The sequence below is a fragment of the Schistocerca piceifrons genome, chromosome X (genome assembly GCF_021461385.2).
Source record: "Schistocerca piceifrons isolate TAMUIC-IGC-003096 chromosome X, iqSchPice1.1, whole genome shotgun sequence".
In the NCBI taxonomy this organism is placed as follows: domain Eukaryota; kingdom Metazoa; phylum Arthropoda; class Insecta; order Orthoptera; family Acrididae; genus Schistocerca; species Schistocerca piceifrons.
Window position 1 is genome coordinate 262409010 of NC_060149.1, and position 27712 is coordinate 262436721.

A 27712-nucleotide genomic window follows, 5' to 3' on the forward strand; every position below is an offset into this window, starting at 1 on the left:
TTTCACAGAACGGGTAAAAACGTTGCACTCAGTGAGACTGGAACTGCGAACCATAACAGACAGTTTTTCACAGGTCAGCACGTTACCACAGAGCCGGCAAAGATGTATGTGACTTAGCTACCTCTTACGAGGTCAATAGTGGCTAGAACTCATAAACCGCTATTTAAAGGACGAGATTAGTTGCGATTTCCACCTGTAACGACTTTCCTGGGCTGAAAACCGTAAGTTTACAATCTTTTCTTACACCTCAAGCGATAATAACTGAGATTATTCAATGGAAATGACAGGTAAACTCAAGTGAACTTTGAGGCTTAATTCCGTGCACACCAGGGAGTTACTCGTCGATCACAGAGTTGCCAAACATACATTGCGTTGTTGCCAAATCTCAGTTACAGTACCAGCAGGAAGAAGACGAACCGATGTGATCCTACAGCGGGCTGGGAATTGACCATAGCTGGTGTCTCCAAGTCGCAGCTGCTACGGCCTGGAATACGTAATGCGACTGATTCGCATTTCTGTAACTACGTTTAGGGACTGGAGCGTAGTTACTAAAAATACTTAGAGTTGACTGCAAACTAAGCATCATAAATCAGTAACTCTCATAGTTGTTTTTATATTTCTTTCGTAAGTGTACTCAAAACTAAGAAACTCATTCACAGGTGTTTTCGTGTCTCGCCGATAGTCGAGCACAAAAACAAATAAAAATAAAAAAAGAATGGTTGTGTATGTGTGTGCGTGTGTGACAGAGAAAGAGAGAGGGTGAGAGAGAGAGAGAGAGAGAGAGAGAGAGAGAGAGAGAGAGAGAGAGAGAGAGAGAGAAATAAAAAAGAATGAGAGAGAGAGAGTGTAAAAAATTGTTGCAAAGAAATTGAATCATGGTATGTAAAGAAACTGAATCATGGTAAGTAAAGAAATCTTTCATTTAAAAGGGCACGTTCCACATCATTACAAAATGTCGTATTCATGATCTACGGAACAAGAATTAATCTAATCTAATCTAATCACATCATATTGATGACTAGCCATAGAGATTCATGAATTACCGAAATTTTTGCCAATACCAGTAACCAAATCTAAACTTGAAAATAAAAGACGAAAATTTTTGTAATAAACCAGGACTCCTATCAAGATCGTTTCGTCCCTTTAGCTAACCACGAAAGATGTCTGATATACCTCCGTTCTGAAGTAACAAAGTGTGCATGCATTTAATGGTGAAGTGCAAGATGTGAAGTTCTGTGATGGAGATACGAACCCAACACGTAATCGGATTGTTAACTAATAAAAATCAAATGTTACGTATCGGTTTTTCTTACCAGCTGCTTGGTGTTTGAATCTAAAATAAGGATACAAACTTTTGTGCCTAAGCGACAATCTAACTGCACACCTGCCGTGCATCCACGAATATAGCTTAAGTATCAGTTGCTTACTCACCAACAGTAAGATGTGTGCGTGTTTCACCAGAAACGACGACACCTATTGCGATTGTTGGCAACACATGAACAGACATTAAAAATGCACGTTAATTTTCACTTGAAGGTGGGTGTGCACTTGATAGGGCTTGAAATGAAATTGTGAATATTTTTGTACTGGATCCTTTGGAGGAGACCCAAAGAAGATTGCAGTCTTGGGAAAAGGAACGAAATGATTGAACTATACTGTTCTGAGAGTTTCAGATCCTCGAAAGAGAAGATACGAATTCGAACCACAGACCAGCACCAAATTTTTCAACGTCTCTAGTTCACTCAAGTACAAGTAAAATATGAGACCTGTTCCTTTAAATGTCTATCGGATCATCAAATCAAATAAAATTTTCTAATGTAAGTAAGTTTACTGGCGACTGTATTTCTGTTTGCCATGACTTCCGCTATGTCATTTCCCAACGTAAACCGGCTCTGCCCAGTTGGTAATGAAGGAACGTGATGTTTAATGCGGATTATGTATTATAACGTTTTTCTCTTGAGGTTACCAGAGGTAAAATCAATCTGTTTCTGCCTCTTAAAAGTAAATTCCTGAACCCCCGCAGTGCACCTGTGATAATTCGTTCCACCAGACCACTGTGGCCACATTTCTCAGCCTCAAAAGTGTGCTGAAACAGATGATGTGCTTAGCTTACACAATTAGTCACGGTGGAAAAATGCAAGTCTATTAAATGGTTAAGTAGAAGCAAGCTTCTGACGCGCAGATTATGCTTTTCTCATTTCAGCAGGATGTAAAGACTCTTCTAGGCATCATAGGCTCGAAGTAAAGCCATTTTGAATTTTCACAAATTGAGCAAATTTCTTAGTTCGAGAAAATCCACTGTGAAGTGTGAAGTTACCGGATAATTCGATTATTACCGTCATTATTACTATCATTTTATTAATACCGCTGCTGGAACAGACGTGCTTGAAGATCATTTAATGCCTTTTGATCACTATAGAAGTAGTTTTTTCCTGTCTACGGAATCCTTTTCATGTTAATAACAGACACCAACAGTTACTCGTGGATTACATTAAAACTAAAGTAATTGATGAAGACGTTACTTGATAACAAAAACGCGCTGCCTTTCTTCATTTACTTGCGCCTAGAAATGGCTATCGAGTACTGCCAAACCAAAAGGCAAGAGATCTTACTGCCTTCGGATATACGTCGCTGTCAGTTCTTCCATACGATTTGGTCGACATGACCTGTTTCAAGTTGTGTATGACTGACAATGTTTTAGAAAATCAATTGTTTTCCTTTGAAATAAACAGAAAGATTTTCATTCTAAGCTATACAAGTACAAAATTTTCGCAATATTAGTTCAAATTCAATATTCGCTTCTATAAAGTAGGAAAGTATTTCACAGTTGCAAAACTCGTATCCGACTCATTGATCTTACACTTAGCCGCCAGTTCCTTCTCTGCCAAGTATACGTTAGGTTGAACCACAATAAAGTCTGGAGTGGCGACATGTAGAAACTCTATCACCAGTAACCTTTCTTATACTAGTTATTTATTTCTAGTGACGAAACAAACCCTATGTAGGGTCACAGGACACTTATTCCATCTTTTATCTGAGCTTCTGTATGTCGATAAAATTGGTTCTGAACTGAGAATGCAACTCAGACCGCCCTTAACGCGGAATTTGATCCCTTCGTGGCAATACAGCTCGGCTACAATTTGTTGTTTGTTCAAAACTGCAGATTCCTCAACATCTCCACATATTACGTGTGAATGGGTTCGAATCCTGGCCCGGCACTAAAGTTTTCGTTATGTATTATCAAGCTCTAGCATGACAACACCTATCTGCTGGTGGATAACAATTTTAATTTTTAATGTTGTTTCATTCGTTGTCAACACTAACGATATCTGACGTTTTTGACTCCCAGTGGGACACAGAACTATTTGCGAGAACACTGTAAGTTCAAGATGTTATTCCGAGCTGCTGGTGGAGAAAAATTTGGTAGCTGATGTCTCTTTGTGTGTAGTCAACAACGGAATGTGTGGGGCTCTATTCCCAGTGGGCAGTGAACTTTTCGTCATATTATTTCTAGTTCAAACACGCTCACATGTCGCTGCTGGTGCAACAAACCCATATTTAACGTTCGTTTTCTCTAGAATACAACAACGATAGGTGCCGGGTTGGAGTCCTGGGAACGAAAAAATTAGTGTTTCGTCTCGTCATTTCAGTTAAAACACCTGTCTACTGCCGAGAAAATCCGATATGTCACAGTTGGTTGTGCTTCGATATCAATCCGATTAGGTTCCGGGTTCGAATCCCTGTCCAACACAAAGCTTTGCCTCACGGCCTTTCATGTAAGTTACTTGTGAAGAAGCAATATTTAACATGTCTCGTAGTTCGTTAACAGGGACAAGAGATGCTGGGGAGGAATTCGCGTCCGTTAAAAATGTTTTGCGTTATGTAATTTAAAGTTGAAATTTGCTAATTGATACTGTCTAAAATCGAGGTATATCACTCTCTGTAATCCTAATCAGGAATGACTGTTAGTTTGCGTCAGTCACGAAAAGTTTGCTTAGTCTGCCTGACCTGGGTTTGAATTCATATGCAGAACGAGACGTTTCGTCGTGTCATTTGAAGTTCATACATATTCTCAACTAACTGCTCGTGGATATCTTAAATTTTTAATGCCATTTTGTTTTAAATAATAAGTACTGTATGTTACTTTGAAGAGGAAATCATGAATACGACGAACTTACTACGTGCATTACCTATCTGACGTAATAATGAGAGTGGTAACATTTCAGGTATGTCATTTATTGTAATAAATGCAAGCTTACAAGCCTTAAGGACAGTCTTATCTGTGATAAGGTGTTCCCTGATATTTGTAGCATCGTGGTATTACTTTACATCTTGAGTTACTGCGATACAGAGCAATGTTTTCTAGCGGTCACATGTTGGAACCATTTTCAATAGTCAATCGACTGTACCAAGGAGCGATTAGAGGACCTGCTAGACAGCCGCCTTATGGCGGTTGCATGCGAATCAGGCGAAATGCAGTTCAGGTCGTTCGGATACTTTTGAGCACGACTGTACATTAATAACCGTGTAACCGCCAGGATGTTGAATGCAAACATGCAAATGTGCATGGACTGTATTGTACGGGTGTCGGATGTCAGTTTGTTGGATGTTGCATTTGGTCGGTCAATACAGGGACGGTTCTTGCTGGTTGTGGATGACGCTGGTGTTATCACCCGATGATGTCCCATATGTACTCGATTGGAGACAGAACTGGTGATCAAGCAGGACAAGGCAACTTGTCGACACTATGCAGAGCAGCATATTGGCTTAAAACAGCCGTATGTGGGCAAGCAGTTCAAATTGAAAATCACCAACTGGAATGCTGTTCATGAATGGCAGCACATCAAGTTGATTCACGAGTCTAACTTACAAATTTGTAGTCAGGGTGCGTGGGATAATCGCGAGATTGCTCCTGCTATCATACAGAATCGCACACCAGGCGATAACTCAAGGTGTAGCCCAGTGTGTGTAGCACGCAGACAGTTTGGTTGCAGGGCCTCAACTGGCCTCCTTCTAACAACACACGGCTATCGCTGACACCGAGGCAGAACTAACTTTCATCAGAAAACAAAACAGACTTTCACCCTGTCCTCCAGTGAGCTCTCGCTTGGCGCCACTGAAGTCGCAAATGACGGTTGTTTGGGGCCAGTGGCATGCACGCTACAGGATTCAAAATGGTTCAAATGGCTCTGAGAACAATGGAACTCAACATTTGAGGTCATCAGTCCCCTAGAACTTAGAATTACTTAAATCTAACTAACCTAAGGACGTCACACACATCCATGCCCGAGGCAGGATTCGAAGCTGCGACCGTAGCAGTCGCGCGGTTCCGGACTGAACCGCCTAGAACCGCTCGGTCACCGCGGCCGGCCACGCTACAGGGCGTTTGGCTCGAAGCTGTCCTTGAAGTAACCGATTTGTAACAATTCGTTGTGTCACTGTTGTGCCATCCGCTGTTCAGATCGCTGCTGTAGACACTATGCGAAGCACCAGAGCTAAACACCTAATACGATGGCCTTCCCTCTCGGTAGTGCCACATGGCCGTCAGGAGCACGGTCTTCTTCAGACATTACATTCCCGTGACCATCGCTGCCAAGAGTCAGGTACAGTAGCTACAGTCCTTCGAAGTCTATCCGCAGTATCGTGGAAGGAACATCCAGCTTCTCGTAGCCCTATTACATCTGACAAGACCTAGTTCAAACTCCGTGAGGCGTTGATAGCGGCGTCTTTGGCGCCTTAAGGACATTCTTGAGTAACATCAACTCACCATGTCCAATCTCAAAGGTAACTAACGCTCACGACCGTTACAGTGTGTATTTAAAGCAAACCTACTTTGCATCCTCATAGGGGCGCTACTAGCGCCACTCTTATGTAACTGGCTTGAAATTTGAATAGCCATCATCTTTCAGATGTGGACACATGCCTACTAACCTTCGTTTATGTCGCACAACTTCTTCTTGATGATGCGACATTTTTATCGTCAGTGTATGTCAGAGTATGTTTAAATATTTTGATATGTGCGTATGGATGAAAACTTCCACTTAAACATTTCCCTACAGTCGAAACTGCAATCGTGGCGACTGAAAACAGCTGACAGTCAAAGGCGAAAAGTGATCCTTAAAATATATTTTCCTATGTCTTGTAACTTCATCTAGTGTGGAGCTGAAACATTAGGTAACTGCTGTCTTTCTTGAGGCTGCTGAGGAACCACCGATTGTCAGTGGATGCTGTTATCTGCGAGTCAGGAATAAACTTGTTTTTAATACAAAAGAAATAAGATTTTTGCTACTAAGTTAGTTGCGATGCTGCATTCTGTTTAAACCAAATGAATGTCAATTCGAAAATAAAGTAAATCCAACGATAGAGCCACGAAACGAGTACATGTCTATCAGAATGAACTCGAGTGTTGTACCAGTGTACAGTATCTCATTTGCCAAAGACCAAAGCTCTCTGTTTTATATGTAACAGCTCATGATCTAATAAAAGTGACACGACTGTCTGACATTGAGCAGTCATACTCATTTGGTCCTTCAAGTTTAAGTGTGAGACGAGATCAAAGTAACTTATATGAATGCATGTCCGAAAGAACAGACTCCACGCATCCACGTAACTGATTCGCCTGGATGGGCCATGAACCCACCACCTTCAGTGGGGATGCGTAGGTACGTTCAATCTCCTACTAGTGTCTGAAAGTAGCGAGCGTGGAGCACGTGGATGGGGACTGAGATACGTGGCGCTCGGTGGGAATGTGAGTCGGCTGAGAGGCGTGCCCAGCTAGTCCGCGCAACGGTGATAAACACTGTGTGCGGACGCCGCAGTGATAAACGCAGTTGTCTACTGAGCAGCGGATCCTGGATTCGAGTCCCTGCCCGTCACACATCCTCACTCGTCGCCACTGATTTAGCATAAAATCGTGATGCAGCTGACGTCAATAATTCCTACCCTTTCCTTTCTCCCCCCTCCACCTTCAGTTTACATAACAAAGTAATTTACTTGTATGACGCTCTTGCCACATCTTTGCAGCATAAATTGGAGCGCTATTGAAAATCGTAAATATTTTTTCCAAGTGTTTTTTTAGAATATTAATGGAAAGCGTTGACGAAGCTATATATAACTTAGGCTGTAAGTTGTATAGTATAATTTACGAGGGTAATCTGAAAAGTAAGGTCTCCTATTTTTTTATAAGTACATAGACCTGTTTATTTCTACAATGGTTTACATCAGTTTACAGCTTGAGCATTTAGATATTTTTCGACATAATCACCATTACTGTCGATGCAGTTTTGTAGACGCTGTGGCAGTTTTTGTATGCCCATGTCATACCAGCTCGCCGCCATGCTGTTCAGAAAGTTATGAACCTCTTCATTCACCTCGTCGTCGGAGCTGAATCGCTGGGACCACAATTAACGCTGACAGGTACTGCGAGACTCTGAAGAAACTCAAACGGGCAATTCAGAACTGGAGAAGAGGAATTTTGAGCAAGGGCATACACATTCTCCATGACAACGCTCGCCCACACATCGCTCGGCAAACCGATGCTCTCCTGCAACAGTTTCAGTGGAACATAATCACCCACCTACCCTATATTCCTGACTTGGCGCCCAGTGACTATCACCTGTCCCCTAGTTTAAAAGAACATTTGGCCGGAAACCAATTCAGCTCCGACGACGAGGTGAAAGAAGACGTTCACAACTTTCTGAATAGCATGGCGGCGAGCTGGTATGACATGGGCATACAAAAACTGCCACAGTGTCTACAAAAATGCATCGACAGAAATGGTTATTATGTCGAAAAATAGCTAAATGTTCAAGCTGTAAACTGATGTAAACCATTGTAGAAATAAACAGGTCTATGTGCTTATAAAAAAATAGGAGACCTTACTTTTGGGATTACCCTCGTAAATTATACAACTTACAGTGTAAGTTATATATAGCTTCGTATAAATACTGACATCGAAAAAAATGGTTCAAATGACTCTGAGCACTATGGAACTTAACATCTGAGGTCATCAGTCCCCTAGAACTTAGAACTACTTAAACCTAACTAACCTAAGGACATCACACACATCTGTGCCGAGGCAGGATTCGAACCTGCGACCGTAATAGTCTCGCGGTTCCGGACTGAAGCGCCTAGAACCGCTCGGTCACACCGGCCGGCACTGACATCGAAATTGACTGTTTTTTATTGTTGTTATCCGTTAATATGTTTGAAACTAAACAATATAGCTGTGAGTTTTAACGATTTTGATCGTCTGCTTTATTTTAACATGAAGTTTAGTGTATAGACTTTCGATTTTTTCCCCGAAATCTCGTACCACGAGGCACCACGGCATTTTTCACAATCATTTTCAGTATCACCACTCTCGCCTAACCAAGAAGCGTGCGCTATAGGGTCGTGGCAGTTAAGTTGGTTCCATTGTGTAATTGAAACCAGATATGTTTGCCTCAATGTCATTCTCAAGTGATTAAATTTATAAGTATTTTAAAGTCGACGTTGAGTATTTTAGCGAATACTGTAGAGTGCGATTGGCGGGGAATATTCTATAATCTGTATAAGTAATTACATTTGGAACTTTTGTATCCGACGGTAATTCGGTTTCCCCACCCAGCACGGACGTGGACGTGTCAGAAAGGCCGTGACAAAGACCTTGTAAAAATGAGGCTGCGAGTGGCTGCTGCGGGCCGCCGTCTTTCTCTTTAGTGTTTCCTGACTGGGAACTACTGCACTGCCACGCCGATCGCACTACGTCCAGGACCTGTTAGCGCTTCGTTCACTTCTATCGCGGACTTAACAGGAACGTGTGTTGCTTTCCTGTAGTTCGGTGAACTCACTGAAGCAAGTGACGGTAAACAGTTTATACCGACGCCACGCAGGACACAAATGGAACGTTGGAAAAAAGGTGAAACTTTGGAGAAACTGTTTTTACCAAAATAAAGAAATCATTTAAATTTCACGCAGACATTATAATGAAAGTTCTGTTACGTGGATTCGGTGCTAATGTAGATCTCCTGAAACAGTATTGTGCGGATACTGTGAAAATGTTGGTAGAACGTTTCCTGTGGTATTGTATGCCTCCTGCCACTCATGGATCCCTCATTGTCAAATGGACACCACTGTGAATTGGGCAACTATTCAAGGAAGCTCAAGAATAGTGAAAGAACGGCACAAAAATATCGAGAAATGTATTCGTGAAAATCGTCCAGAGAAGATACCATGACAGATATTATAAATTGGTCGCTTTTGTTATCAGACCTTTAATTTATAGTTTACGATTAAAACTATGAACAAATCTGACGAATTGTCATTTGGGGCGACGCAATTGTTGCTGCCCTCTTATGCACAAGCAATAGCTGCATCTTCGTCAAATGACTCTGATGTTTGCTCGGGTGCAACAGATGTGTGTAAATAGTTGAAAATTTATTGTACAAAAAATTTAAAGGTATTATTTTTAGATAAATCATAAAAGTAGCGTACAGAATATTTTCCAAAATTAATTATTTTCAAAACCTTTATGAACTTATTTCCCTCAAACAAAACAATTGTAATTAGAAATTGCCCCATTTTCGTGTGTCACATTTAATTTAACGGCGAATATAATTATTTTCGAATTTAACAGCGTTACAAACATTTGTGAATGTGGTTTTTTTTCGAATAAGCGATTTTGTCATTAGAAACTCCACCTTTTTGATTCGCCATATCGAATATCGAATTTTGAGAAAATAGCGTAGAATTCATAGTCAGTGACCCTCAAAACATTTTCATGTGCCACATTTAATTTAACGGCGAATATAATTATTTTCGAATTTAACAGCGTTACAAACATTTGTTTACGTTTTGTTTTTCGAATAAGCGATTTTGTCATTAGAAACTCCAGCTTTTTGATTCGCCATATCGAATATCGAATTTTGAGAAAATAGCGTAGAATTCATAGTCAGTGACCCTCAAAACATTTTCGTGTGCCACATTTAATTTAACGGCGAATATAATTATTTTAGAATTTAACAGCGTTACAAACATTTGTGAACTTGTTTTTTTTTCTTTCCGAATAAGCGATTTTGTCATTAGAAACTCCACCATTTTTGATTCGCCATATCGATTATCGAATTTTGAGAAAATAACATAGAATTCATAGTCAGTGACCCTAAAAATCCATGATACCAATTTTCATTTCCGTCTGAATTTTTTCTTTTTGTTTTTGTCCGCCTTTTCCACAAAATAGGCCTCTGTGCTGTGGACCGAATCATAACGAGAGGGGAATCAGTAGCAATTTGACACAGGACCTGCATACGGTATCATCGGAGATAGGAGAACATGGTGGTAATCGTGAAATTTTCCTACATTCCTGTAACATCTAAAATGGAGTTTTTTATTCCTAAAATATGTGTTAGACTGCAGGAGATACTCAGGGCACCATACGAATAGCACAATGTTCAGTGATGAGGTATTGGACTTCTCTGTTGATGTTCGAAACTCAAGTTAGTGGGTCCGCAACTCGTGGTCGTGCGGTAGTGTTCTTGCTTCCCACGCCCGGGTTCCCGGGTTCGGTTCCCGGCGGGGTCAGGGATTTTCTCTCTGCCTCGTGATGACTGGGTGTTGTGTGATGTCCTTAGGTTTGTTAGGTTTAAGTAGTTCTAAGTTCTAGGAGACTGATGACCATAGATGTTAAGTCCCATATTGCTCAGAGCCATTTTTGTCTAGTTAGTGGAGTTGACAAAAAATAATTGCTGAAACACTGTTTTCTCTCTATCACAGATCTTAGTTACTATGTGAACAAATAATTTGCTGATTTTTACTATTATTGTGCAAATTTATAAGGAAAAATTAAAAATAGTGCTCAGTATTTTAAATATGTGAACTTACCTTAGTCATATACTCCAGATAAGCAGACAATACTTTATCATCCATAGTTCCATTGAGATAGTTGTCACGAGTTGGGAGAGTTAAGCCTCCTTGATCAATCTGTTGAAAGAAATTATACTGTACTAACAGGGACACATTGTGACTGTTGAAAGCAGTAATTTTTTCTTACTTTCCGATTACAGCATTTTTTATACTTTCGAATTACACAAATTTTTGTTTGAGCGTTATAATTAGTGGAGCAAACTTATTCCTCGACTACTGAAAGAAATTGTCTCTGTTTTAGTTCGTTACTTACGGCTTTGAATCTTGTGCAGATCTCTCATTCATTAAAAACAGTTGTATCATTTGTCGTTCTGTCAAAGACATGCCTAGATAAATAGAACAATAGCTTGTTCGAATGGCGATTTCAGAGGGTGTGTGTGTGTGTGTGTGTGTGTGTGTGTGTGTGTGTGTGTGTGTGTGAGAGAGAGAGAGAGAGAGAGAGAGAGAGAGAGAGAGAGAGAGAGAGAGAGAGACTGATTTTGGGAAACCGCACATAATTAATCTTATATTAGCAAAAAGGTAACGAGAAGAAACGACTCTGGTTTCCATTCTAAGCAACACAAACCGAAAGTCTATTTTATCCTAACATTCAGGGTTACCGATAGCTCTTTAAAGGCTTTAAAACGAGTCCAAAAATATGTAACTGCGTCTGTAATACAACTGCAAGGTTCATATATATTTTGGGAAGTGGCCCGAAGATCATGAAATAGGAATAATTTAATAGCTACTATAAGAAATTAGTAAGATTTATGGAAAATCTGCAGTAGCAAACACTATGTGTCCAAAAGTCTCCTGGTATCAATCCATGTGGATACCAAAGAGTCACCCTTCTAACTGATTGCGCGTACGAGTTGCTTTCGCTTCATTGCAGATGTTAATCTACAGGCAAGGCTTATCATTAACTTCTTATTCACTGAAAGTGAATTTTTCCACTCCTCTGAACCGAGGGGAATCGTTCTGGGCACTGTTTTGGACGAATTGATCAGGAACGCAACGAAAACTCCAGTTTATTCAAAAAAAATTATTTGGACTTCAGTTTTGGGCTTGAAATAGGTTTCTTCATCTCATTTCATTTAGATCGAAGGGTTCTCATGGTGATAGACAAAGAAAGGTCCAGTTTTAAACTTGCACCACAGTGTGAGAAACCTACTATTATCTACAATACTTTCGTTAATTTTTCCACAGATAAAACCTAACGGCCACAACAAAATCAGAATACTCTCCGTCATATCATTACATTACCAGAACCGAACTTTTTAATGGCATCTAAGTGGAAGTTCTTACAGTTAGCTGCATTTAATTTAACAGACGACCAATAAATTTCATTACTTTTTTAAAACTAGAGCTTATTTACCTATTATTATTATTAAATTATATATTAGTAACTTCTATACATGCCAGCTAGTGTACATGGACGGACATACGGACACACACACACACACACACACACACACACACACACACACACACACAAGGAACATACATAGACGGCCTTCCTGTCTCTCACGTTTTCTCCCGCTAGCTCCAAGAACTTACACTACGCGCATCCTTAACGTATATTGTTTCTTGGTTAGCAGGTACCTTAATTTAGTCTCTTTCTTAAAGGTGACAGTCTCACCGTATCACGAATACGCATAACACCCTAATAATACCATAACTCTGTCCCCATAATAACACTGGATATGATCGATCTGAGTCCAAAGGAATGATGTCATTTATCATAGAAAACTATTTGCGCTTTACTGCAGTATGACAGAGACTCCGCTGTGGTAGAAGTTCGCTGACGGTCCCCGAATGCAATTCATCGCTTGCACTGAATTTCAGTGCCCCCACAACACACTAAGGTAAATGCTACTCGTTACGCTCGCGCCAAATCTATAAAAGCTCATCTGTATTCCATATCCTGTATTGTGTCCCATGATTCCATGAATTCCTCTTCTGCTGCTACACATTCCAATTCTGGCTTTATCTGGATCACTGCGATTGTCCTTGCAAATTAATTTTCGTAATTAACAGCATCTGTATTGCAACGCGACTATGGATAACAAATGTTCTCATCGTTGGACGGTTCTTTCTGTCATTGGATTCTGTACCTGAGATCTAACTGAGATATTGTCTTCCTGCCTTCAAGAGTGATTATGAGATTTCATACTTCCCTGGAAATTCTACACTGCAGTGTCGCGTGTAATATGGCGGTGTGTAATTTAACTATGTCAGCGCGTGAGAAACACCGAGTTGTAAACTGTGTTCGAATGAAGCCCTCACCCTCTCGAAATTATATACGGTCACATACTTTATATATTTAATGCGCCCGGCGTAAGGCTTCGCCACACGGTCCATCTGTCCCGAACAGTTTTGATATCGTACGAGCGGGAATAGGATACCGCTAACTACACGCATTTGTAGTCGAATAGGGCACTTACATGTGTCACAGTCTTTTGATCTGTTGAAGAATTTCCATACGCTTACGGCTTTAAAGATGTCAGGCCCCTTTGCATAAAACCAGACCTCATAATATTGAGTGCATCTAGAGAGAAATGAATGCATCGAGTACCCTGTCCTAACCATCTCCACGAGCTGTTGAGAATGAATCAGGATGGCTCTCCAACGCTTCCAATGTCTGCTGGAGTACATTCGGTGATGCGTCCGTTATTATGAAGTACACGGTATCTCAGATTCAATTGCTCGTAAGTGTGCACAGCAATGGTCAGTAAATGCTGGACGGAAACAACAACAATACCGATAAAATTTTAAAACTAAAAGGAAAAGATTCGAAATTACCTGTATAATATGTTTCTTGGAATCTCGATCATCTTCACCTACGGCCCAGGTGAATAGTCCACCCATGTTGTAACGGTTCTGTAACGTTTCCAGCGATTTCTGCAGGCTCCAATTCTTAATGCTGAAATTACCAGTAATGTTCCACCCTCCAATTTTCTCGAGAAGGTCCAGCATTGGCTTTGGCCCCAGGGTTTCTATTGTGTCGTTGACGTCCAAGCAGGACATATAGTACAGTTTCGCTTTTCGCTCTGCCTCACTCTTGAACTCTGACATTGGCTGCTCTGCAAAAAAGGTACATGCACATGAAGTCGTATAAAAGCGATCACAATTAAGACTTGTACAGATCTTTTAAATGAAAAATTGACCTTTTTAGCTTAGCTGTAATATATAATTATTCCAAAGCTTCATGGGAAATTTAACTTCGGAATATGAAAACCTTTTTCACTTACTTCAGTGTCTAAGAGTTATTTTTATTAAAACAAGAACATACTTAAGCGCAATTAACAATTCAATAGAGAGAGTACACTGTTGTATCTAAGAACTGCAACACCTACTAATAATGGATACAAACGTACAAATATGTTACTCCATATACGGCATAATCAGAATGAAAGAACCGAACAAGGTGGAACTGTGCTTAAAACTCTTATCGGCCAGGAATCAAGTCCAATTCTCCGTGTAGACATCCTGATTTAGATTTCCCGTGGTTTCCCTAAAGTACTTCACATGAATGCTAGGCCTTTACTCCAACGAAGTCACAGTCAGTTCCCTTCTCTGCCTATGTCTAAGAGGGTTAATATTCAATTTTTAACTATCAAGACGTCGACTAAACATTAAACAATAACTTATCTTTCTTGGAATGCTTTTGTCACACTTGCAGATTATGTTCAGAGGTCTCTGTTTCTACTTGAGGCCATTAAGAGTGAATATCGCGGAAATTGTTGACATTTCGTAATCTTGAAATATAATAGGTTGCCACTCCCCTTGTTTTGTTAAATTAGAAGTTAGTTACTGGGCCACACAACTACCTCAACAGTTTTAAACCATACCACCTTATTCATACTTACTGGATAATAATATTATGTACTACTTGTCTTTAAAATTGCAACACCACGAAAGCCGCATGCAACAAGCATAAAATTGGCATGACCCTGAATTGCTTGTTTGTACTGGGTGGTTATAATTAAAGTGCAGCTACTCACGGAATTCCATTGTGGGTTGTAATTATCGAATGGCAGCAAAACTTGGAAGATATTCTAATGCGTTAATGCGGAACCGATTTATGCTGGGAGAAGATTAGTTCCAGTTTTGGCCACTAGATGCAAATACGAAGCCGTGAATGCAATAAAGGCGTAGAAAAATATTTCCATATGCAGTATATTAGGAATGGGACGTGAGCAAAATAGATCAAACAATTGAGAAAGACATAATGTTGATTTTACTATTAACCGCCGCTTGCACAGTTCGTTCAATACAAGCACCGGAGACGCCGACAAGATGCTGTACAGCGCCAGATTTCCACCTGGTAGCCAAAATTGGAACTAATTTTTTCCAGGGCAGATCGGTACAGCATTAATTCATTAGCATATCTACCAAGTTTAGCTGTCATACGATAAGTGCAGCTCACACAGGACCTTCGTGACTAGCAGCACTTTAATTGTAACTTCCTGGTATACGCAAATTATTACGGAATAACGCCGTCTGGATTCTTTATGAAAGGAAATATTACAAAGCGGATTTGTCACTGGTAAATACATTACAAATGTTGTTTCTTTGAGAGAAAATTTTGTTTTGCCTCGAATAAGAAGGAGAAACAACTAACAGCACGTTTTGCAATTCGTGACCCATTAGTACTGCGGTCTATCGATCGATGAAATTGCTGCTCTCATTGGTTGGGATACCGTAACTGTTGTGCGAATATGGAATCGATGGGTTCAAGAGAACCATTCTCGACGCCATGCATGATATAGACAGCGCCACGCGACAAGCGCCCAAGAGGACACACATTGTTCGCTCGACCGTGCAGTACTGTACATTGAGGTGGCATAGCTTCCGTCAGTAAATGGGCTTGTTTGCAGCAAGACAAGTTATATTAACACGGACTGTGCTGTGATGTGTGGAGCATAACGGGCGTTCAGCGTGGTGACGAGTGTTGTGATTTCTCTTACGATGTGTTTCCTCTTGCCGTTGAAATTTCAGTAATTTCAAACAAATGAACACACTCCAAACAAATAAGACGAGGCTCGCCGACTATGATGCGCCCAAGGATAATACTGTACACATGAGTAGCAACACGTCATCTTTTAATCGATTCCTGATTCTACGTGCGTTATCGCGATTGACGTAGATACACTATGTGATCAAAAGTATTCAGACACACCCAAAAACATACGTTTCTCATATATAGGTGTATTGTGCTGCCACCTACTGCCAGGTACTCCATATCAGCGACCTCAGTAGTCATTAGACATCGTGAGAGAGCAGAATGGCGCGCAACTCGCGGACTTCGAACGTGGTCAGGTGACTGGGTGTCCCTTGTATCATACGTCTGTACGCAAGATTTCCACACTCCTAAACATCCCTAGGTCCACTGTTTCCGATGTGATAGTGAAGTGGAAACGTGAAGGGACACGTACAACACAAAAGCGTACAGGCAGACTTCGTCTGTTGACTGACAGAGACCGCCGACAGTTGAAGAGGGTCGTAATGTGTAATAGGCAGACATCTATCCAGACCATCATACAAAAATTCCAAACTGTATCAGGATCCACTGCAAGTACTATGACAGTTAGGCGGGAGGTGAGAAAACTTGGATTTCATGGTCGAGCGGCTGCTCATAAGCCACACATTACGCCGGTAAATGCCAAACGACGTCTCGCTTGGTGTAAGGACCGTAAACATTGGACGATTGAACAGTGGAAAAACGTTGTGTGGAGTGACGTATCACGGTACACAATGTGGCGATCCGATGGCAGGGTGTGGGTATGGCGAATGCCCGGTGAACGTCATCAGCCAACGTGTGTAGTGCCAACAGTAAAATTCTGAGGTGGTGGTGTTATGGTGCGGTCGTGTTTTTCATGGAGGGAGCTTGCACCCCTTGTTTTGCGTGGCACTATCACAGCACAAGCCTACATCGATGTTTTAAGCGCATTCTTGCTTCCCACTGTTGAAGAGCAATTCAGGGATGGCTATTATATCTTTCAACCCGATCGAGCACCTGTTCATAATGCACGGCCTGTGGCGGAGTGGTTACATGACAATAACATCCTTGTAATGGACTGTCTTGCACAGAGTCCTGACCTGAATCCTATAGAACACCTTTGGGATTTTTTGAAACGCCGGCTTTGTGCCAGGCCTCACCGGCATCATGTCAGGCTTCACCGACCGACATCGATACCTCTCCTCAATGCAGCACTCCGTGAAGAATGGGCTACCATTCCCCAAGATACCTTCCAGCACCTGATTAAACGTATGCCTGCGAGTGCGGAAGCTGTCATCAAGGCTAAGGGTGGGCCAACACCATACTGAATTCCAGCATTACCGATGGAGGGAGCCACAAACTTGTAAGTCATGTTCAGCCAGGTGTCCAGATATTTTTGATCTCATAGACTATGTGTGGAGTCTCCAAGGAGAACTAACGATATCCGATTGCATTCGTCTGCGTCAAATAGGGCCAGCTCCTGGCGTGCTGGTATGCCGTTGGGTACACAACATGATCATCAGAGCGCACAAATAGTTCTGTGCGTAAAAGGTTACGAGAGGGAAGGCCGAGGGCGCCTTTTATAGTTACAAGGCACGAAATGTGTTGTTATTGTTGTTGATAATGATGATGACGATGACGACGACGACGACGACGATGATGATGATGAGTTTTGTCCTTTAGGCTGGTCGATCACTTCAAATTTAGCATCCTCAAGTCCCCCCCGGTATTGTGTCATACTTTTCGTAGCTGCGTATGATGCATTTATCTTGATATCGTGAATTAAACTGTATCTTCTACTGCCTCTGGCCCTTTTCCCTGTCACCATTCCTCTGAGTGTGTCGTTTATTATACAGTCCTTTCTCATCGAGTGTCCTAGCCAGATTCTTTTCCTACTATTAACTGTTTTTAAATGTGTTGATTTGCTTGATGTTAATGAAATTTTAACAGCAAGAAGAAACATATTGTAATAAAACCTGAATAGTTTTCTCATTGCTATCCAGAAATGAGGTGAATGGTGAAAATTCGTTTTTCTTTTGCTGAAACCTACGCTATTAAAATTTGATACGGTCCAGCGCGGAATATATTATTTGATTTATAGGAAATATTTAGTGATCGTTATTTTAATAGTTACGGTAAATATCTTCAATCCCCTACGCAGCGCAAAGTGCAAATGGAATCCCTTCCAACCCTCCATTGATTTTGCTTCATCACAATATTTCCCAGACCACTTTAGGCTAATGCTGGTCTGAATCCTTCAACATCTTAACACCTACTGTCTCGGAAGATCTCGATGTAGATGTAAGGCTTGTGACGGCCTATGTGGCCGAGCGGTTCTAGGCGCTTCAGTCTGGAACTGCGTGACCGCTACGGTCGCAGGTTCGAATCCTGCCTCGGGCATGGATGTGTGTGATGTCCTTAGGTTAGTTAGGTTTAAGTAGTTCAAATGGTTCAAATGGCTCTGAGCACTATGGGACTCAACTTCTGAGGTCATTAGTCCCTTAGAACGTAGAACTAGTTAAACCTAACTAACCTAAAGACATCACAAACATCCATGCACGAGGCAGTATTCGAACGTGCGACCGTAGCGGTCTCGCGTTTAAGTAGTTCTAAGTTCTAGGGGACTGATGACGTCAGATGTTAAGTCCCATAGTGCTCAGAGCCATTTGGACCATTTGTAAGGCTTGCATTCAGTAAGCCAGGCTTCTCCGCTCCTTCCTTTACCTGTAAACCATAATGGTAGGGAAAGTGTTTCCACCTACTATAATTACAGTCGACGAAAAGAGTTGAGTTAATTATGCTATAAAAACATAACCATAATGGTAGGGGAAGTGTTTCCACCTACTATAATTATAGTCGACGAAAAGAGTTGAGTTAATTATGCTATAAAAACATAAGTTCGAGATCTTAATAGCTAACGGGATTCTAATCGATACAAATCAATTCAGAAAAAAGAAAAACATTATTTTAATAAATACAGCAATCATTCGTTTTGTTAAGTGTGTTTATTTAAGCTAATACGTGTTTCCGGATTTTGTCCATTTTCAGTCAGCGTAATACATATTTGAATCTCCAGTCAGTACATAGTTACAACATCGACAGTAAACTGAATGCTGCAGATGCCCTGTGCAAAGTAACAATTTTGTTTGGCTGCTACACTTCGCGAATTGTATATTTACGATGTATTGTTGTTTCGGTACACTTACTTTCTACTCTGTTGTTGTTATTCCGATTCTCGCCCTTACGGATGTTGCACAAACGTTATTTTTCTTCTGTTTAATACGGGGCAGCTGCAGCATCCAATTTGTTATCGATGTTTTAACTATGTCCTGACTGAAGACTCAAATATGTATTACGCTAACTGAAGATGGGTGAAAACACGGAACGCGTATTAGCTTAAATAAAAATACATAACAAAGTGGCTGGTTGCTGTATTTATTAAAATAATATAACCCACAGTCACGGAGCTCAGCAGCCAGTAAAATGGATAAATTATTGTAAAAGTAAATAAACAAAGCCCATGACCCTTAAGTATGTCCGTAACACAAGCAAACTGCAATTTTTGTTTTGTATTTTCAGGAATGTGACTTGCGTAACATTGGCCTTAATAACCTTGCTAATACCTTAGTAATGTGTGTCAGAGAACATTCCCTAAGACGAGGTAAGTGCTACACAGGCGCTTCTATTCTTCATAAGCCCCTGTGAGAACTTAGTGACCATAAATAATTAATCTGAGCCTAAATCACTAGACATTCAGTGATTTCAGGTGAAATAATTGTTCCTTTAAATTTTTTCATTCTACTCTGTACTCAGCCATCACAGACGGCTCAGTATAGGTACGGGTGTGGGTCAGCGAGGCCCTCTTATCTGCGGATCCTTGAGGCTGTCCACCATGCGGGGATTCGACTGGTCACGGGTGCTTATCGGACAAGTCCCATACCCAGCCTCTGTGCTGAGGCGGGAAAACAGCCACTTACCATCCGGCGGCAGTTCCTGTTGGTGCGCCACGCTTGTAAGTTTATGCAGCTCCAACCTCACCCGCTTACCATATTGTTGCTCGTCCGTCTCTGGAGCGCCTATTTTCCAACCGTCCACGAGCCACGATGCCATTAGGGATCCGTGTGCAACGTGTGCTGGAGTCCCTCGGTGTGAAGCCCGTACAGCCCCAAATCCAGGGTTTTAGCCGCCTGCCACCCTAGTTACTGGAGAGTCCCAGAGTGATTTAAGTCCCTCGGTGTGAAGCCCGTACAGCCCCAAATCCAGGGTTTTAGCCGCCTGCCACCCTAGTTACTGGAGAGTCCCAGAGTGATTTAAGTCCCTCGGTGTGAAGCCTGTACAGCCCCAAATCCAGGGTTTTAGCCGCCTGCCACCCTAGTTACTGGAGAGTCCCAGAGTGATTTACTGTCTTTGATGAAGAATTGTCTGCGATCTTAGGGGCACTGGAGAAGATGAGATGCTCTTCCCGTCCTAAATTTCTTGTATGTTCCAATTCACTAAGTGCCCTTCACTCATTGCGACGTTTGTATCCAGCAGATAAGATAGTCCACAACATCCAGGATGCCCTCCTCCAACTACAAAGACTGGGGAAGGAGGTGATTCTCTGTGACTTGTCCAATGTTTTTACCAAGATTTTAGGGAGAGGGTTTTAATTTGAAACTTCCTGGCAGATTAAAACTGTGTGCCCGACCGAGACTCGAACTCGGGACCTTTGCCTTTCGCGGGCAAGTGCTCTACCATCTGCGCTACCGAAGCACGACTCACGCCCGGTACTCACAGCTTTACTTCTGCCAGTATCTCGTCTCCTACCTTTCATATCAGCGCACCTCCGCTGCAGAGTGAAAATCTCATTCTGGAAACATCCCCCAGGCTGTGGCTAAGCCATGTCTCCGCATTATCCTTTCTTTCTGGAGTGCTAGTTCTGCAAGTTTCGCAGGAGAGCTTCTGTAAAGTTTGGAAGGTAGGAGACGAAATACTGGCAGAAGTAAAGCTGTGAGTACCGGGCGTGAGTCGTGCTTCGGTAGCTCAGATGGTTAGCCGGCACGGTAGCTCAGCGTGTTCGGTCAGAGGGTTAGCTGCCCTCTGTAATAAAAAAACTGAGTTAATAGATCAACACCGAACTTAAAAGCGTGTCTTAGGACATCCGCTCCGATCAGATTCAACGAACAAAAAAAAAAAAAAAAAAAAAAAAAAAAAAAAAAAAAATGAGAAAAAAAAAAAAAAAAAAAAGATGGTAGAGCACTTGCCCGCGAAAGGCAAAGGTCACGAGTTCGAGTCTCGGTCGGGCACACAGTTTTAATCTGCCAGGAAGTTTCATATCAGTGCACACTCCGCTGCAGAGTGAACATCTCATTCAGGGTTTTAATTTGTTGACAGGGTGACTGGCTCGCCCATATTTTACGTAAGTGGCCAGCCAGTGACAATTTCCTGTGGCATCCTTGACGCTGCTTTCTCGTTTTCCTTACGTTTTATTTTCTTATACAGCATTTTTCATCTTTTCCCGCTTTCTTTGCGTGTATGCTTCCATTTTAGTAAATTGTCCACATTCGTTTCTTTTAATGTGTGTCAAGGCGCTGATGACCTCGACGTTGAGCGCCCGTAAGCACAACACACACACACACACACACACACACACACACACACACACAGTATACGTACGGAAGTATACAGATGTCTACCAGAGTATCAGTTGAAGTTAAGTCATGGGTCCATCTCAGGTAGAAGGACAATGCGAAAATTTCCGTTATGGGTTAACGCTCATAGTCCAAAGTTTTTTCCGAGAGTAGATTCCATTCCTGAATTTAGATTCTGGTAGGTCTGCAAAATACTCATCTCTGGTTGTTATAACCGCTGTATTTGACTCAAAACGTTTGCTGCCACGAGTTTCTACAGCTGTGAGATATGCGAATTTAAAAAGCCCTAAGAAATTTAGTGAGTAGATTGAACGTTCCAACAAAGTACAAATCAAATTCTCCAGTTTTTCCTTTCATTAAATTCCTTTTCGGAAAGTTCCAATGTCCTGATGAAAGATACTTTCGTTCAATACAGGACTTTTACAACCTATATCTTGTATCCAATTGGATCTGAAAACTTGCCAGTCATCGTTTTACGTCTTCTAGGCAATCAGTAAAGGCAATCCTTTTTCCTTGTAGAAAACACTAGAATTAACCTTTCCCGCAGATAAAATCGACTTCTTTTGCGGAGCCAACGGCCGTTTCGTTTCTGCCTTGATGCGGTGGACTCACCGCTAAGTCAGATGAACACACTTGTGCATAACGTCAGTTGGATTCTTTCTAAATTATTCAACTGTTCGTCAGTCTACGTCCCTTATAAAGTTAACGGGAGAGGGAAAGAAAGAAAGATAGATAGACAGAGAGAGAGAGAGAGAGAGAGAGAGAGAGAGAAATGATTCAAAGAAGTTATGTGTTTAGATAGTGTGAGAGCATCACTGAAATTCTCAACACATTAGTGTAGGAAACGTTGCAAGAAAGGTGTTAGGCATCGTGGAGGACCTTACTCTCTGTATTCCAGGAGTACATGTTGCAGTACCCTGTGAAGTATTACTTTCTCCACCACAAACTTGCTAACTGACACGCGTGAAAATGTAGAAATTCGTTATTATAGAGAGGGATACTGGCAATGTTTTACCTCATACCAGTTTTGTGTTACAAGAGAAAGGTAAAATTTCTGGTACACTATCTACCCTCTGTAATGCACCTTACGTACTAACATTGTTCAGATTTAGATGAAGGATTTACCTAAAACACACTGAAGGTTACAAGTTTTCTATATCGGAGACTTAGGAGAATTCCTGCAACTAATCGAAAGAGGTAGAAGAAATTCCGGCCATCTGAAATTCAAAACAAATCAAAGTCTTTTTGCTAGCGATTACCAGGCACAATCAACTTAAAATAAGTGTCTCATGCAATATTCTAGCGCTGTTCACAGAGGACAAAGCCCTGACGCATGAGTCAATAACTGAAGGTGAATGCTGCGGACGTGATTAAAACTTTCGGAGCGTAGTTCCCAGCTACAAAGAGCCAGCAAACAATGCCGCTGACGCCGCGTTTAGCAACGACACCTGTCGTCGGTGTATGGAACTGAACCCGATCTCCACAGGCAACATTTCGGAGGTTGTTCAGGGATATATATTTTGGTGTCAGGAACGGTGGTCATCTGCGCTTCGTTACAGAGTAATAATGTAATTATTACTAATTAGGTTTGTTATCTAGTTGCCTTTGTTTCTCTGAAAATGCATTCAAAGCAGTGAAAAAGCCTGTAATATGCAATCAACAAAACGTACAACCCAAAATAGAGAGTAATGCAAGAACTCCCAGTGCAAAATTGCTGTGATGTGGTTGTCGTCGCTGCAGGAATAGCTCCGCATATCAACGTGGTGCCGCTTTGCTATTGTATTGAGTGGTCAGGTGCATATCGGCCATCTCTTCTTCAGTAAACATATTCATACTGGTGTGTATTACAGTTTTACCGGAAAACCGAACCCGAGCCAGAACCGACAAGTACCGAGTGCTAAACTGAAGGCGAAAAGGAAAGTGTGCATTTCTGTTGGCAACAGCAAGTGACGTGAGTAAATCGAACAATTTCTTTTCCAAACAAGACACACAGCACACACCACTGACATTTTCTCTGTTGTACAGACATTTTCAGTGTAACAAAGATACAGAGATAGAAGATCACAAGAAATCAAACGAAATGTAATTACTACGTAACGAGCCACCAGACACCCCAGATCCCTCATAACAAAATACTCAGAAAATATCTTTGAACGACCTTCGAGATTTTGTAGCTGGAGGTCGGATTCACCTTGTATACACACGTATGGCAGGAAAAATGATGACGTTATCATTCATTAATGGTGCCAGTTGCAGCACTTAGCTTATCACATACGTTAAAATTCTCTATTATTTATTATTTTGTGATGTTCCTCGTTATGACACTTCTCTGTTCTCTGCTGACAATGACAACGTGCATAGGAACGCCTGTAGCGCATTTTCTCTTTTACTTACTCACTATCTGCAATTATGTCGTTACAGTTTGCTGAAGGCTACTGGTGTCACGCTTAAGTACAGTTCCACAAAACAGGGAGGTCGTACATGAACATCTACCTAGCTAGTCCGCAATTCAAACTTAAGTGCTTGGCAGAGGTTTAACATAACCACTTTCCACTATTTCTCTACCATTACACTCTCAGACAGCGTGTGGGAATAACGAAATTTTCCATGTGAGCTGCGGTTTCTCTTATTTTATTACGATTATCATTTCTCCGTATGTAGATGGACGTCAACAAAATATTTTCGGATTCGGATGAGAAAGCTGGATATTGAAGTGTCGTGAGAAGATCTCCCCGCAACGACAAACGCCTATGTTTTAATAATTGCCACCCTATTCGTGTATCAGAACTGCACTTCTTTGAACTTTTTCGATGTGCTCCGTCACTTCCATATATTAAGGATCCGATACCTCACACCAATTTTGTATCAGAGGACGGACAGGCTAGTGTAGGCAGTCTCTTTAGTGGATTTGTTTCATCTTCTAAGTGTTCTGCCAATAAAATGCAGTCTTTGGTTAGCCTTGTCCACACCATTATCTAACCTCATACTCTGTCTTCAGCAACAATGACGGACAGCAACCAATGCTTTCCGCGGTCATTAGGACGTGCAATAACAAAAACTGTATATCATTCTCAAATTTACCGTCTAAAGAATTTCATTTTCAATTAGTTATTTCAGTGTGGCCTCGACCGAACAGACCGAAATACCTCCATCCCCCCCCCCCCCTTAATGTATACTGATTAACTTAAATTCGACAACTTTTTTCTTGAAAGTTAATTCTAGTCATACATGAAGCGCCAGTATGTCAAACTTTATGGTAACCATATTTCAATAGAAATATAATCTACATCAGGAAATAAACAGCTGTAAAATGTTCACAACTTTAATAACTATGTTAAAGTGAGAGAATGGAATGTTATTCTCAACGTAAAATACATTTATACAGTTACATCCATTATAAAATGCATGGTAGAAGCTCAACGGGCAATCTGTAACATTATCAGCTACCAGTCGTATATCAATGGGAACTGTGTGGGTTTCCAGAGTGCTGTAATACCAACCACCGGGCGACATCGAGCAGCCGCTATGTAACAGGTTTCGAAATGAGCAAGATTTGTACCCTGTCCGGTAACTCTGAATTAATATTTCCTATATTTTCTTAAACCACAATAGGAAAATGCCGGGATGGTTTCTTAAGCAGTTCTCGCCGCTTCTTACTCCGTTATTTCTATTGACAATAAAACCGTGCGACGTCTCGTCTAATATACGTCTACATCCATACTCTGAAGACCACTGTGAAGAGCAATCGAAAATGGAGTGCGGGAAGAAAGGCGACTGAAATGCCTCTGTGCACACCATAACCCGTCTAAATTCGGGAGGACGACGGTTCAAATCTGCGTCTGGCTATTCAGATTTAGGAAGAGGAGGGGGAGGAAGAGGAGATTAGTGTTTCATGTCTCGTCGACAACGCCGTGGTCGTTAGAGTTGGAGCACAAGCTCGGATTAGCGAAAGGATGGAGAAGGAAATCGACCGTGCCCTTTCTCAAAGGAACCATCCTGGCATTTGCCTGCAGCGATTTACGGAAATCCTAAATCAGGATGGCCTGACGTGGGTTTGAACCGTTGTCCTCCCGAATGTGAGTCCAGTGTGCTAATCACTAAGTCACCTCGCTCGGTAGGTTTAGATTTTCCGCGATTACCTAAAGCGCTCCAGGCAAATGCCGGGTTGGTTCCTTTGAAAGGGTCTGGCCGATTTCCTTTCCCATCCTTGATACAATCCGAGCTTGTACTCCGTCTGTAATGACCTCCATGTCGACCGGGCGTTAAACCCAATCTTCCTTCCTTCCTAATCGCTCTAATAGTCTCTTCGCTGTTCCTATAGGTGCAGTACTTAGGGGACTGTAGTGTACTGTTAGATTCTCGCTTAATACTGGTTATGGACTGTTTGTAAGTAGGCTTTCGCGGAATAAAAGTTCAAATGTGTGTGAAATCTTATGAGACTTAACTACTAAGGTCATCAGTCCCTAAGCTTACACACTACTTAACCTAAATTATCCTAAGGACAAACACACACACCCATGCTCGAGGGAGGACTCGAACCTCCGCCGGGACCAGCCGCACAGTCCATGACTGCAGCACCTTAGACCGCTCGGCTTTCACGGAATAGCTGCCATATTTCTGCCGCCCGTTTTAGCTACGATAGAGCCTATATGATCGTTCCATTTCATACTCCCAGAAACTGTTACAGCTGAGATAACTGGGCCATTAGCAATGTGCTTTAACCATCGTATATCACGTGTTTACGTATTCTGAACAACGAACTGTACGTTTCTGAACACTGAAAGCAAGTTTGCAAACTTTACATCACTTTAAAATCTCAACAAGTTCTAACGAGATATGTGTGCAGCATTTCTCATTATAGTTAACTGCATCATGTGCAGTGATCTGAGGTTGCTGTTAATCATATCTTCCAGGTCTTTATTATAGGACATGAACAGTAAGGGGTCTTAATGCACTTACTTACAGTTAACCTAACATTACTGCTAGACTCATCGTTGACTCTGCATCCAAGGTAACATGCTGCATCCTCACAACCAAGAAATCCTGAATCCGTTTGATACATTCACATGAATGTACCTTCATTAAACTGTGTTTATGTGGTACTGAGAAGCGTTTGACGTGGAAGTAATGCTTTTAGGATGTCATATGAGATGAACGCGATTTTGGTTTGGCGTGACGGGTGTTTCCCGAATCCATGATGGCTGGCATGAAGGAGTTCATTATTTTCGCGATTTATCATTTCGTTTGAGCCCAGAATATGTTGTAAGACTCTACAAGAGATGTCAATGACTCTGTGGGGTAGGTTTGTGGCTCACTCCTGCTACCCTTTTTTTTTTTTTTTTTTTTTTTTTTAAGACGGGCTTGATGTGTCTTGTTATCCAACCAATGGGCATATCTTTTTGTTCACTGGAACCACGCTATCTTATGATTAAGAGAGAGGTAACGAAACTGCAAATTCTATATAGAATCTGACAGGCATTTCTTCGGGCCCTGTGGTGCTGTCCAATTTTAACGATTTCAGATGTTTCTCAGCAGCACTTACACTCATATCTATACAATTATTTTTACATTGAGTGGCCAAAAGTCATAAGAAGACATTGGTGTGATGACACTAGTGAGCCACTACTCTACCGCCGGAACCTATGCGATGCACTTCTCTCCGTGCAGAGCTGAGTGCTGGTAACGTGGGTTCCTTACATAAGACTGGCTTGCCGCAGCTCTCCGTGCTACTCTGTCCTGTGCAAGCCTCTTCATCTCCGAGCAAGTACTGCAACCTACATCCTTCCGAATCTGCTTACTGTATTCATCCCTCGGTCGCCCTCTACGACTTTAACCTTCCACCCCCACGCTTCCTCCAGTACTAAGTTGGTGATCCCTTGATGTCTCAGGATGTGTCCTACCAATCGGTCACTTCTTCTATTCAGGTTGTGCCACCAAATTCTTTTCTCCCCATTTCTACTCAGTGGCTGCTCATAGTTACATGATTTACCCATCTAATTGTCAGCATTCTTCAACAACACCACATTTCAAAAGCTTCTATTCTCTTTTTGTCTAAACTGTTTACCACCCATGTTTCATTTCCATACATTTCTATAGAAATGCTTTCGGAAAAGCCTTTCTGACCCTTAAATCTATACTCGATGTTAACAAATTTCTGTTCTTCAGTAAAGCTTTTCTTGCCATTACCAGTCTACATTTT

General features: G+C 41.5%; 1 protein-coding gene across 3 annotated transcripts in view; it reads right to left on the reverse strand.

Moving 5' to 3' along the window:
• The window catches only part of LOC124721627 (endothelin-converting enzyme homolog), a 416974-nt gene that overhangs the window by 87844 nt on the left and 301418 nt on the right, over nt 1-27712 (reverse strand). For all 3 annotated transcript variants that reach the window (XM_047246685.1, XM_047246686.1, XM_047246687.1), the window contains exons 5-6: nt 13684-13964; nt 10861-10959 (exon numbers count right to left, since the gene is read on the reverse strand). In XM_047246685.1, coding sequence (XP_047102641.1) covers nt 10861-10959; nt 13684-13964 — 380 coding nt within the window. The remainder of the gene's footprint in view (nt 1-10860; nt 10960-13683; nt 13965-27712) is intronic.